The sequence below is a fragment of the Prinia subflava genome, chromosome 11 (assembly GCF_021018805.1).
Source record: "Prinia subflava isolate CZ2003 ecotype Zambia chromosome 11, Cam_Psub_1.2, whole genome shotgun sequence".
NCBI classification, from domain to species: Eukaryota; Metazoa; Chordata; class Aves; order Passeriformes; family Cisticolidae; genus Prinia; species Prinia subflava.
The window spans coordinates 458,444-472,180 of record NC_086257.1 but is presented as its reverse complement, the minus strand read 5'-3'; the positions used below and the strand labels follow the sequence as shown (position 1 = coordinate 472,180).

Genomic DNA, 13,737 nt, shown 5'->3' with positions numbered 1-13,737 from the left:
ACATGAAATATCTGGAGTATTTGGTGCCCAGTCAGTGAAACAGTGCTGGGAGTTCTGACAGAACCATTCAGACCTCACTCCATTCTTGTTTATTTAAGGAATAAGGACTAGAGTCAGGTTAATTTTAAATGCCTGCTGTTAATGCTCATAATGGAAAAATAAATCCATGTTCTGAACAACTGTCAGCCCAGACAAAAGAGATGAATTGTGTAAGACTGGAGCAGCTTCATACAGTGAGTGTGGAGTTATTAAATATTGAAGAAAGTTAAATTAAATGATAGAAGGGTTAAATATTGGGCATCTCAAGCTTTTATGTCTTTTTAAATGAGAATGAAGCTGTTCCTGAGGAATTCATGTTGAATTGAAGATCAGCATTGATAAGCAAGATAAGTGAAATGCTTTTTGAGTACAAGTAAATACCTTGGAAGACATGTTGTTTGTGACTTTTTTGTGCCCTTGAGATGTCAATGAAAACATTTTTACACCATTGGATACTTTCCCCAGGATTTTCAACTGTGTAACTCATGTCTGAGAATGCAATCAGTAAGTTCCCAGAGATAGCTGTGAGACAAACCCATCCCCCTAATTCAGATTTTGTTCCTTAGATATGGGACACATGCAGCTTCCTGCTCTCAGTGCTGAGGCATGGCAAGTGGGAGCTCAGAATTCAGGTTTGCATTCTCCAAAGTCTGTTTGTTATTACAACTATTAACAGATAAATTTATAAGGACCTGTTGTTGAAGGAGCTGAAATGTCTTTTGTGTTAATTAAAATAACTTCTAAGCTTAAAGGCATTTCAAGGCCCAAAGACCACAACTATGTGGCCCATTCCCTAAAAAGAGGGAAATGAGACAGGGTATAAAGGCTAATTCCTGTATGCATATGAAAATTCAAAATATGTTCTTCAGAAATTAGGATCAGAAGTAAAAAATGCTGCTGAAAGCTTTATATCTCGTTATTGTAAGTGGCGTTCTACTAAATTTGCAGCTAGATTGCTTTTCCTGAACAGCACAGGTTTGGGTTGAGCAAAGCATTTATGAAGTTCCTGTTAAATGTTTAATATTAATTTGGTCAGTATTATGAAGTTTATCTCCCCCACTCACAAAAAAAACCCCAACAAATAAACAGATTTACAAGAGAATTAAGCGTATTTACAGCTGCATAAACATCTCAACATGTCAGAATAAGTACAGAGTATGTTATTTTACTTCAGAAATAGCCAACAGCGGCGTAATTACTGATATTATCAAGTCTATTAGGCAAGGCTCTTGGTGCTTTTGGTCAAATTAGTTTGTAATAAGAATTAGCTACTAACAAAAGAGTCTTCCTTTCCAAGTGTTTCCCCTTTTTTAATATAAGAACAAATTTTGTTGATGGGAACTGTCATTATTGAAAGGCCTTCTCTCAGGGGCCAGAAAATGTGTTTATGACAGAAAATGCAGTGCAGTGTGTTTGGTGCAGAATAGGTTTTGCTGTGCAGCACGATCAAAGCAGTGCCAAGGTATCCACAGGAGCTCCACAGGAGCAATTTAATGTTACTGAGATGCACTGCCCATAATGTATTGCTCAGTTAAAATATTCTCCAAAGAGTTCACATCTCATAATCACACGCCATAAATCATGTAAATTCTGCTTTAACTGATCTTAGTGTCAAAACTCCCATTGCCTTAATTGGGACAGGAGTTTCATGTTATTATTTTATGTAAAAGCACATAAAGCATTATGGTTTAAAGTTATCTATCTAAAAACAAAGCCAGAATATAACTACTGGAATTTCAGTAATTCAGGCAATGGCATTACAGGGAGAACAAAGTGTGTTGGACAGAATAAATTTCTTCTCTACAATTTGGTTTTGACAAAGCATATAAACTATGTTTTATATGTAAACATTTTCTGGAAAGTTTTCAGGGGTTTTGTGGGTAGGGAAACACAGTTCCTTTTGATAGGGCTACTCAATATTCTTAATGCTGAGAGAGATTTAATCCTGTAAAATGCAATCATTTATTTACTTCTACTTCACAGACATTTTCAGTTTTCACTTTTTTCTTAGTTTCTTTTTCCTCAAAAATGCATTAATCCATGCCCTTGTTTTCTCTGCCTTCCAGAGGAAGTCTTAAATTCTTTCTCAAGCTCCAATCCTCATTTCTCTAGTGATCTAAGCCCCCAAATCTGCCTGTCTTCTGAACATTTTTGTTCTTAGCTACTACTTTATGAGATTTGTGATTTTGCTGCTGCCTTTGGTTTCTATTCCCAGGCTCATTCTGGAAATCCAGGTTTCTATCTCAAGACATACCTTGGGGGAATTAAGGTCTCACCTCTGCTATAAAACTACATGTGCACAATAGAGTCACGTGTATGAGTTCATATGAGTATGATGAGGACTTGCTTAGTAAAAAACACAATCTCTGGAATATTTCACATACCAGAAACTGGAGTTACTGGAGACTCCAGTGAATTTTGTTAAGGATATGAGATTTCAAAACTTCTCACTTATTTTTCAAAGAATGGCCATGGCACGAGCCACACTTGTGAGTCAAAAACCATCTTCTGACCTCACTCTCTTTCACGTTTCTCCTTCTTGGTGCAGAGCCCAGGGCTGTTAAAGCTGTCCAGAGAACAGCTCACAAAAACTCAACAGTGGACAAATCATGGTTTTAGTTGCCATTTCCTTTCAAACATCTTGTGCTGGTTTGAAAGCAAAACCAGTGAGAGACTCCAAGTCAGAAATACAATTTAATAGGAGAGAAAAAAAAGGTAAAATAAAATAAAAGCAATAGCAAAAAAAACCACTGACAGAGTCAGAATACAGCCTGACACCCTGTTAGTTAGGGTGGTGGTGGCAGTCCAGATGAAGCGGTCTTGTTGAAGCAGTGATCCTGTAGAAAGGTTTGGTCGCTCTTGTCCTCTGGGAATCCAGTGGATAAGGCCTCCTGTGCTGTCCCAAATCCCAGATTATATCCGGGTGGGAATGCCTGGCTCCTCCCCCTGGGTGGAGCATCTCACAATGGGCTGATGTCATTCCATGAGTCCTGCAGTGGGTCCTTGATTGCCCATTAAACAGAGAGAGCTCCCAGAGGGAGTTACCTGTGAGTCATGGGCAAGGCCTTGATGGCCCATGAACAGGAGATATCTGGAGGGAGGGGCAGGGGAAACACTGCGCTACCTAGCTTCAACAGCTCATGAAGGTGGTGATAGAATACATATTTTGGGCATATCTTACATTGTAACCTGGGACACACCTGGAAAACGAGCCTGGGCTGTGGCCACTGCCACAGGTGTCACTGTGGCAATTACCCAGGAAAGCACAGTCCCCAGGGAGGAGTGACCACCAGCTCAGCAGTGTCCAGCTCTGGGGGCTTTTCCAGCCAGAGGGATGGGGCCTTGCAGCTGTCCCTGTGGGAGCTGGCTGTGCAGCATCCCCCCGCAGGGCTCTAGCAGCATGTCCTGCTGTACAAGGGCTTGCAGTGGGGCAGGAAGTTCAGTCTCTGACATTCTGCAGGAGGTAATGAGATTTCCTGCCTGTCTCAAAGGCTTCCTCAGTTTGGCTGGTTCTGAGGGGAAGACCTTTAACAGCTACACAGGATTCCAGCAGGCTGAGCTGAAGATCATTGAAGTTACCAGATGAAAAGACATAGAACTGAAAGAGGTGGTAAGAAAGCCTAAATTTTCTGCCAGTTTTCTGGAATTGACAACCTCTTTAAGCTGGAGAAGAAAGATCAAATATGATCAACAGAATTAAATGGAAAATAAATCCACGGTGTTATTTAGAAGAGACAAAGAAAGAAAACGTTTGCATTCATAAAGCAATTCTTCACTATTATAATTTGTTACCTTAGGTTTTAGCTGCTTGAAGTTTAGAAATCGTCAGTTAAATCAGCTGACAGTATTAAATCTGCCCTGGTGTCAGGAGTTAAACCTTCTAATGGTCACTTTTTTTTCTTTTAAAATTATTTTATAATGTGTTCTTTTTGGATCAATGACATTTTCTAACTGATTTCAGTCAGAAACCTTCTGAATTTTGCAAATACCATTGTAGTGTGTCCCTTGTACATGTGCTGCTTCCCACTCACTCCCCTCTCCCCCAGCCCAAACAGGTGTCTGTCTCAGCTTAGAGAAAAGATGGCTTTGCTCATAAGATGTGTCCTGATACATGTTGTCCTTATTGTCCTCCTGTTATTATAATGCTCCTGCACTGAGAAATCACTGCTCTGTTGCTCACAGGCTTTGAGACTTGGAAGGTTTAAAGTACAGCCTGTGATTGCCTTTGGGAAGTGCTGTGCATGTCTTGCAGTCTTGAACACACTGGATGAGATCAGCATGGTCTGGGAGTTCTGAACATCCTCTGGGCCTTTCCCTGTATTCATCCTGTTTCCCCTGGGGCCTGTCCTGAAGCTGACTTTCAGGACAGCAGTTCTGGGGCAGGAGGCTCCCTGCAGGCTCCTCAGGAGTGGTTTTCTTTGGCCATGCTCTGCTGGGGTGCTCTGGTGCCCAGAGCCTTTGCAGAGGGAGCGCAGAGGGGCCCTGCTCTGGCACGGCGCTTCATCTGCATCCCAAGGCTCGTGATGATCACAGCCTCCGGGGGGACAGCACTGTGGATGTGCAGACACATTTCAGTGGATCCACCTTGAGCTGTAATAAAGGAAGGTTGACTGCCTTATCCCAGATGGTATAAATAATTTATAGTATGGGTTTATATGAGTGACTAGTAAGTTACAAGATGGGAGGCAAGTTTGAAAACGACAAACAACCCACAGCGTGGGTATCTTTATGTCATAACTAAATATGTTTGAATTCGTGCAAGCCTTGTACTGATTCCAGCTTCCACCCAGCTAGACAAATGCAAGGAAAAGGGAGATAATAAATGCTTCCAGAGAAGATCTTTTGTGAGAAAGAAAAATTCTTTTTTTCCCTAGTTTTAGAGTTAATATCAGTGTGCTACAACTTAATATGCCATAAGAGGGAAAAGATTTCTTTACATAACTTACCTGCTATGATTATCCAGTTTATTTTCTCATTTAAGCTTAACAGGCTATGTAGTGGTCTGCTTTTTTAGATCCTGAACCTACATGTACAAATCTGTGTATAGATCTCTTCCATCATCTTTAGCAAATGTAAACTGAAGAAAAGTAGTTTGCCTATCACTTTATTTTATAGAATGCTGTGAATTTTAAGCATTGTTGAAAAGCATTGAAATATTTTGTAACCATTCTTGCCTTTTCCATTTTAAAGACAAAGCTAAAAATTCCCATCTTATTTAAAACTGGAAAGAATTCCAAGAAGTATAATATATGTTGATCTTTAAAATATCCTAATAAGCATTGTATATAATCACAATTCTGGAACTTTTTCAATAATGTGAATTTTGTTTTTCTTTTCTAGTTAAACATACAGTTTCATATGGCCTGAAATAGCATGGGTTTTGTTGTGATGTTTAAATAAATGCAATGTGGCATAACTATGTTCCTGGATACCTAAAGTCTGACTCACATATCCTGAAGTAGAATTAGTAGCTCAAACAAGACAAGACAAAACACTTTTGAATTTTGAAAATTCTATTCTTTTGAAGACACTGCATAGGGATAGGAAACTATCAGATATTTGAGAGCTGTGTTAACCTGTGGATAAACACTGACTTGAATCAGCCTAATATTTTGTAGTTTTGTCTACAGAGTAAGAAACTTAAAGTGTTCCTTGATCATGTTACATATGAAGGTTTTTCCTTTAGAGGCTAATATTTTATGAAAGCCTGTAGAGTGGTTTCTGCCTTTAGTTCCATGGTAATATTTCACCAGCCTTTAGCAGGGAGAATATAAACAACACTCCCCAGCCAGAACACTGCCTACGCATCTCAGGGTTAGAGACTTCTTATTTTAAAGAAAGTATCTGAAACAGTGTAAAAGGATCAATAATTTTCATGATGTGAAAATATTCAAAGAGAGATCATCTGATGCAGAAGAATTGCTTTGCACTCCCGAAGAGCATGGATGTTTTCCATTACTTGCAAAGTTTTGACACCAGGGATCACACAAAGCTTTTATAGCCATAGTTTTTAATTTGGGGATGCATCTCCAAGATTCATGTCCAAGATAAGACCTTGCAAATAATTTGATATTTTATTTTATTTTGCTTTTGCTTTATTGTTCTTTTCCCAATAACAGTCTATAAGGTCTAAACCATAGCATTTGTTCATAATGTACTTTTCTTCTCCCTAATGTAATTTAAGGAATGTTGTTGTTGTCAGTCATTTGACTGCTGCTATTGCTCCTTGGACACCAGCTGGAGAAAGCTAAGGCTGGCAGAATTGCACTCACTGTATCCTGAGAGCTGCTTAAGTAAAAGTGCCATCAAAAGTATTCTCTAAGAATCAGTAAGAGGGAAGTTTTGGTACTTTTTTTGTTTGTTTCCTTCTTTGTTTTTTTTGTGTGGATGTTTGTTTTTTTAGGAGCTCAGAATCAGGAGGAATGAAAAGCATTCATTCTTGAAATTTAAGTTGCATAAGGAGTTCCCTCTCCTGTTTAGTGTTTCATTATGGTTCAATTGCATCTCTCTGCAGTCAAGGGAAGCCTGTGGGCTCAGTGCAGCCTGTGTCCATCACGGCCTGGGAGTCACACCCGAGTGCCACTGGAGCACATTTGTGTCCCTGCATGTTCAGGCAATTCATGTATTCCAATAAAATACAGAATACTTCAACTGCCCTGCAAACCAGAATCCCAAATGTCATAAAAAGCTCAGAAATTGCATCCATCACTTCTCATATTTCAACATCGACAAGACATTTGGCCTTCATCTATTACATAAACTCACCAGTCTCTCCTCTGGCTGTACAGTCATTACAAGATAAAGAGATTTGAGATTCCTGTTTTCCATTTCACCTTTCCCTGACACATCCCCAGTTTAATCTTCCTGTTGCTTAGTTATTGCAAAAATGGGAAAAACCAACTACTGTGAAGATAAGTATGCTTTCTTCTGAAAGAAGATCTATTGCAACATAGAAATGAGCTCAAAGCTCCAGATGAGTGCTAGAATATAAAATAATTCAGCTTTAGAAGGATCAGTCTTCCCAAGTCCGCAGTTTCCTAATGGTTAAACAAAGAAGAAAGAAAGGAAAAGAATGAACTTCAGTTTGCCATATTTGTATGCTTTTCCCAAATAGCCAGTGAAAAAAAAATTGTTAAAGGCCCACGTTTACCTGTGGCCAGAGCCCCTCCGTTGTCTTGGTGAGTTTTGCTGCTTTCTTCACAAACGGAGAAACTTGAATCTCATTGAGGTCTGGGGGTTTTACAGAAAACAAAGCAGGAAAGAGTTTAGGGCCATATCTGTGGATTTTGTTTGGTTTTGTAATTTTTTTTAAATTTGGTTTCACTTTAAGTGTCCACTCTCCATCTTTGAGGTGATTTCTGTTAACTCACGAGATATTTTCCTCAGCATCTGGTACACACAGCTGAATAACAGGTATAGAATTACCTTGCGTCTGAGTTTGATGCAAATGGGGTAGATATTCCTTGTTGCAGTGCTCCCTCTTGCCTGGGGGAGTACATTGCTCAAATTGAAATTCGTTTAGCTGTCACCATTGTATTCCTGAGGTAGGAGTTTCAGTGACATAACATTCAGATTGTGCCTGCAGGAGGAAAGAATGTGCAGGAAGAAAGCTCAATTTATAAGCAGGACAAAGCTAAGCCTCTTACATTTACTCTTTCCTTTTTATTTTGTGTCTTCATCCTTTCTAGTCAATAGGAGATGGATGGTGAGAGGGGTGTAAATGGAGAGGGTTCAGCAATAAGACAAACTGGTGATGTGGTGTGGCCTCTCCTTAAAGTGTCTTTTTGCTTGATTTTCCTGTGTGCTGCAAGACCAGATGTGCAAATGTTCAACAGCTGCATTTGAAGGACAGGCTTTTCCAGAAAAACTTCAGATCCCCTGGTTAAGTTGTAAGGAAGTGCAGACTTTTATCAGTGGTTAAAATGTAAAAGATTGTTTTCTCTACAATGTACAGAACACAGAAAGAATTGTACGTATTGTTCCAAAAATACAAAGTGAGAAGGTGACCAAGAGTTGAGTGTTCTCACCCACCATTCTGCTTTGTGTCTTGTCAAGTGGGGTTTCTCTGGAAGCCCTTTCTCTTGCACCAGGGCTTTGCAACTCAAAGTAATTCCTTCAAAAGTGTCTGAACCTAATTAAGCTGACAGTTGAGAACACATTAAAAATATTTTGCAAATTGCCTTTTTATTTTGGTGTCTTAATTGGAGGGATGCCTGCAAGTGTTGGTCTTCTCATCAGTGCAGTACAATGTGCATGTCATTTTTCTTTTATATTTGAATGTTTATTGTAGGGATTTTGTCAGTGGCTTTTTTGAGTACCATTAATGTTGGAAGTATGATAAATAATTTCTCTTTATAGATAAAATGAGCTGAATGGATATGAAACACAAACAAAATTAATTAGGCATGTTTTTTTCTTTTCTAGTGAACAAACACAAACCCTGGATTGAGACGTCATACCATGGAATCATAACTGAAAACAACAACACTGTGATTTTGGATCCTCCCCTGGTTGCTTTGGATAAAGATGCACCTGTTCCCTTTGCAGGTAGGAATGTACATGAGCAGCAGCATTTGAGCCTGTGGACTGCATTTTGAATTTCTTGGCATTTGTAAGGAAGGAATTTCCAGTGTAATTTGAAGGACACATGTAAAGGTTGTGTCAGTACTCAGGACCTGACTCTTGGCCTACAGATCCTGAAATGAGGTGTTTCCTACACTGAATTTGTTGTGAAGCAGGGCAGAATAAAGAGAATAATACAGCAGGCACCCACTATCAATATATTTTTAATGAAAACACAATAATTACACAATTACACTTGAATTCGCTTTTATAGAAATGAATCATTGCATTTTCCTAAAGTAATAATACATAATTAATTTTGTTCAGCAGTAACAGCCCATGATTTCTCTCTTCCTGTTCTGCTCCCTGGCTATGGACAAAATGTGTGACAAATATTTGAAGTTGCTCAAATCATATCTTACTGTGTAAGTAATTTATAACTGTCAAGAGTTAGAAAATTTAATGCAGGTTTTGAACATTTGTGCTCAGGTTGCTGTATGATAGATGTATGTCATATACAAGTTTGCATTTGTATTAAATCTATTTCACCTGACACTTTTTCTGTCCTGAGTCCCTTAAGCAGAATATGGGACTTCTGGATGTCAAGCAAGTTTCCTCTTAAACTCCTTCTTTCATTAAAAATACTTTTTGAAGAAAAGGGAGAATAGTAAAGCTTGATAGCTGCTCTGAAGATTCTAAGATGGTGCAGTTGTTAAAAAGATGGTATTGTGAGACAGGCCACAAGAGATGTTCAAAGCATTATTTATTGCTCATCTACAGTCTCATGAAGGGTAAGAACATCTTCACCACGGACTGTAGAGCTCAGGGGTCCGTCGTCAGTGGCCACAAGACCACAGGTTACAAGGGGTTTTAAGGATACACCAATAGCTAATAAAACTGTATCACATGTGGGCTTTCTTCTCCAGTTCTATAGTGACACACAAACTTACTTGCTACACCTTAAAACTTTTTACCATTTCTGTAACTACTTCTATAACTACACTTTAAAGCTTCAGAACTTTCCACTACCTAGCTTAATATGTTTCTAAACATATGTAGTCTAAACTACAAATCCACCATTTTGCTTATGGTCTCTAAATTTGGAAGTCTTTTCCAAGGTCTCAGGTCAAACCTTATATTCATTACTGTATTTGGTCTTGCATGCACAAGATTTTGAGAATTTTCTGTGCCTTGATTTCCCACAGTATTGCTTAAGAATATTGATCTTTTCTAAGGAAGGGAACTGGTAAAGGTGAGTACCCTTGTTCTTGGGGAGCTGTCATGTTCAGGAAGCAGAGGTCCAAGTGCTTGTCCCAGGCAGCATTTTACAGCATCCTGAAAGACTTGTTCTCAGCCACTTTTCCCAGATGTTTACACTGGCATTGGCTCCTATACTGTCAAACCTAGGATCCCAAATGGTTTTTATATATTGGCCCTCATTTTAATATCAAAATGGTTGCGCATGGTGCCCAGTGGCTCTTGGCTGCATGAAGATCAACTCCTAGTGAAAAGATGTACTTGTCATTTTTTTCCTTTTAAAAATTTTTCTATCACTGTGGCTGTTCCATCTTAGATTTTGTTCTTCTGCTTGCATTCCCTTAGGATCCTTCCAGGGATGTTAATAATGTGCTGTTGTCACTGACAATGCAAACTCTGCTGACTGGGAATTCGTTAGCCTAACTATTTTCTTCAGCTTTTACATTGGGAGAATCAACACTTTTTTCATTAAATAGTGATTTACTTTTCATATAGAAAATCATCCTCTGAAATACTGAACTTAGACCGACAGACTGGCTTTTGTGATAAAGGTTACATTAGACAGTAGTTTTAATTTAGCTTCTCCATTTATTGAAGTACTTATATTGTGAGAAGTATCTGCTTCTTACAAGGGTAAATACTTTCTGTGTATTCCCTGATATTAATAGTTCATTTCCTGCTAATATTTGGCCTCATGATCTCCAGTCCAGGCATAATATTATAGTACTGATTGAACCCTTCATTCCCTTGAAGGGTCTGCCTTCCCTATGTTTATGGAGAAACCTCTAAACACTTTTTTAAAAAACTCCCATATTTTTAAATTGTTGGAGTAACTTACTATTTCTGTTGTAATTTTTTGCTTTAATATAAAGTATTTCTATTTGGTTTCATAATATCATTAATTTATTAAAGGTTTTTATGGAAAATTCAATTTACATTGTGTATTTAGGAGGAGAAAACTGAAACATACAAGTACAACACTAACAATATTCAGTAGTTTTACATTTAATAGTGTGGTAATGTGGAATATCTTTTATGGCCATATTTTGTTTAAATGTGGAAATTTCAGTTGTATAATATATCAGTCTTCAATGGTAACAAAGAATCAGAGCTCCAACAGTTCCTTTATCATCAGCTTGTTAATATGTTCAGTATTCTGTAGAATTATGGGAGAAGAAAAAAATTCTAGTACTTGGAAAGTTCTCCGTGTTTCTTTGGTTGGTTGTTTTTCTAATGGTCCCAGATTCAAGAACATATCAGGGCAGATTCTGATCTATGCTGAAATGTCTGCTGAGATCTCCTTGTAGTAACTGTAGTAAGACTAAATTTCTGTGATTTCTTCCTCTGCAAAAACCCCTGCAATAGTTTACAGGCAGACTATGGTTTGTTGGCTCTTCCATCAGAATTTGTGTTACCTTATAGAAATAAACATTTTTTCAGCAGTACCACTGTGCATTTGAATTTAAAAACACACACACACAACCTCTAGACAAAGGAGCCCCTCTAACAAACCAAAACAAAACGCACATGTCAAACCAAACAAAAAAGACAATAACCCAGCTGCCATGTACCCATTCACTACAGATGGGTGGAAGCTGTGTGGGACCAGAACTGAAGCAAAACAGAAGGCAGTGGCAGGTACTTTCCAGGCGGATGTTCCCAGGACACACCTGCACAGAGACATGGCTGGCTGTTCTGTGAACTGTGAAATCTTCCTGCTTCTCTCAATGCCTTCCATTTGAAGTGCCTGTCTTCCATCAGTGACTGGTTTAGGGGAATTTACAGCATTTATCACAGTGACAGGTCATGGTTGGGAAACGCCCATTTATTTAATACATTTATCTACTAATTAATACTTACTTATTCCATATTTATATGTTGCTAGTGAGGGTGTAGTTGTTTTGGACATGTGCTTAACTTAGTCCTTGTGTTTGCACCTTGCTCCTTGCTGCTTGCCCTGGTGCCTAGGCAGTTCATGCATTTTGCATTTTTCACCTAGGCAAATAATTTTTCACCAGGTAACTGCTTTGTTACTAAGCAGAACTAAGCTGGGAAGAGGTATTTGCTATTTAGTGATTCTTATCTGCTGTGAGTGCTTTGATATGTTTTCTGTACCCATTCCCATGATGTTATTTTTTTAGTTTAAATGTTGTAGGACAGGCCTACTCCACACAGTGTTTTAGAAACTTGAACATTTTTCCTAATACCTCTGCCTTTTTTATCATCATGGCTACTAAGGTGAATCTGCCAACCCCTTCTAGGAGTGCACACATTATGGTACACATCAAAACTGAGTGGTCACAGGAGAAAATTACTGTAATCTGCACCTTTTTTCACCTCTATCTAATGTTTAACATCAAGGGTGATGACAGGAGAAAAAGAAGTTTTCTGTGCAGTTACCTTCCCAACAGGTCTGTGTTTCCAGGAAGGACTAAGGAGAGACTAACAGGACTAAATGTGCCTGTGAAAATGTGTCAAATGTGATCAGCATGAAGACTTTCACAAGAGCGCAATTAATGGCTTTTGGTGTCTCTTTATCTAGTGAATTTATTGTGAATAATTGAAGTATATGTAAAGTCCTGGTTCTTAAAATTATCGTAGTATAAGCATACCCTCACTTTCTCTTTTTTTTATGCAATTGTATTTTTTGTCTCCTAGTTTTGAAGAAAACTTTGAAAATACCAGTATAAGCTTGTAAGTGTGAGAAGATTCAGAATAAGCAGTTTTTCACATTTCTGTTTTTCATGTCCTAGCCCAAAAAGGATTTTCATAGACTGGTGTTGAAATACAACTGACTTTTAAGATAACTAAACTCACTGTGACATTCTGGAGCCTTTTGCAGGATATCAGAGACATTCCCTGACCCTCCTCCCCTCCCCTCTCCTTGGCCAAAAAATACCCCCCCAAAAATAAACTTCTACAAAACCCACAAAGAAACCATAAGCATTATATAGGTGCAAAGTGGACTTAGCTCATTTAGGGACATCCATGGGAGCAATCTCTATTTAAAAAAATCACATGAAATGTACCCAAAAGAAGGAATGTAACTTTAATTCAGTTTACACCAACTGGCACAGGCAGCCATGCAACAGTCAGCTCCCTTTCCAGTGGGGAAACTGGTAACCACTCCTAGGATTTGACTTTCAGGCTTAGGGCTGGTTTGGCTAGAAGCAAGGTGGGATCTACTGAATTGGTTTGTCAAGATTCTGTCCCTCACAAAATGCTGTGAGATTATGAAAGGCTTTTGGAAGAGACATCTGCATTCCAATAACAGCAACTACATTCCATCTGCAATGCTGTGTGAAAATAGATCTGAAAAGAGACTTCAGGATGTCATCAGTCCATGCTCCTGCCCAAGGCAGGCCCCTTGTCATTCCTGAGAAATAGTTTTCTGTCCTGATCTTAGAGATCTCTAGTGGAAGAGATGCAGCAGCTTCCCTGAGCAATCTATTGCACACTTCACCATGCTCCTGGTTTTTCATTAGGCTTGGTCTGAACTTTCTGAACACTGGTTTTAGCCCATTAGTTTTAGTCCTATCCATAAGGCAGGGCACATTATTTTTGTGCAGAAGCCTTTTATGTTACTCCCTAAAAGCTCTGTGAGCATCTTTAAGAGCCTGGTGTGGAGGGGGTTTCTGCTGTTCGTGGTGTTTTCTGAAGCAGAAAGAGAGGAGGTAACTTTCATGGCAGCAAGGTGATGGATATCCCTTCTCACCCTGGAAGAGAAGAGCCAAACTTGTCACTGTGGCCCCATTTCTGTGCTGATAAAGTCACATTTGAATGCGTTGTGTCCCACTGAGGCTGAGCTGGGTAATTGTACTACCAGTGTGGGCTGGGCTCATTGCATCTCTAGCTACTTTTATGCTCTTGATAAATTTA

General features: G+C 38.9%; 1 protein-coding gene across 4 annotated transcripts in view; it reads left to right on the top strand.

Annotated features, from left to right (window-relative positions):
• Window positions 1-13,737, top strand: part of CLSTN2 (calsyntenin 2) — a 353,548-nt gene that overhangs the window by 123,534 nt on the left and 216,277 nt on the right. For all 4 annotated transcript variants that reach the window (XM_063408692.1, XM_063408691.1, XM_063408690.1 and 1 more), the window contains exon 2: window positions 8,464-8,586. In XM_063408692.1, the coding sequence (XP_063264762.1) occupies window positions 8,464-8,586 (123 nt within the window). The remainder of the gene's footprint in view (window positions 1-8,463; window positions 8,587-13,737) is intronic.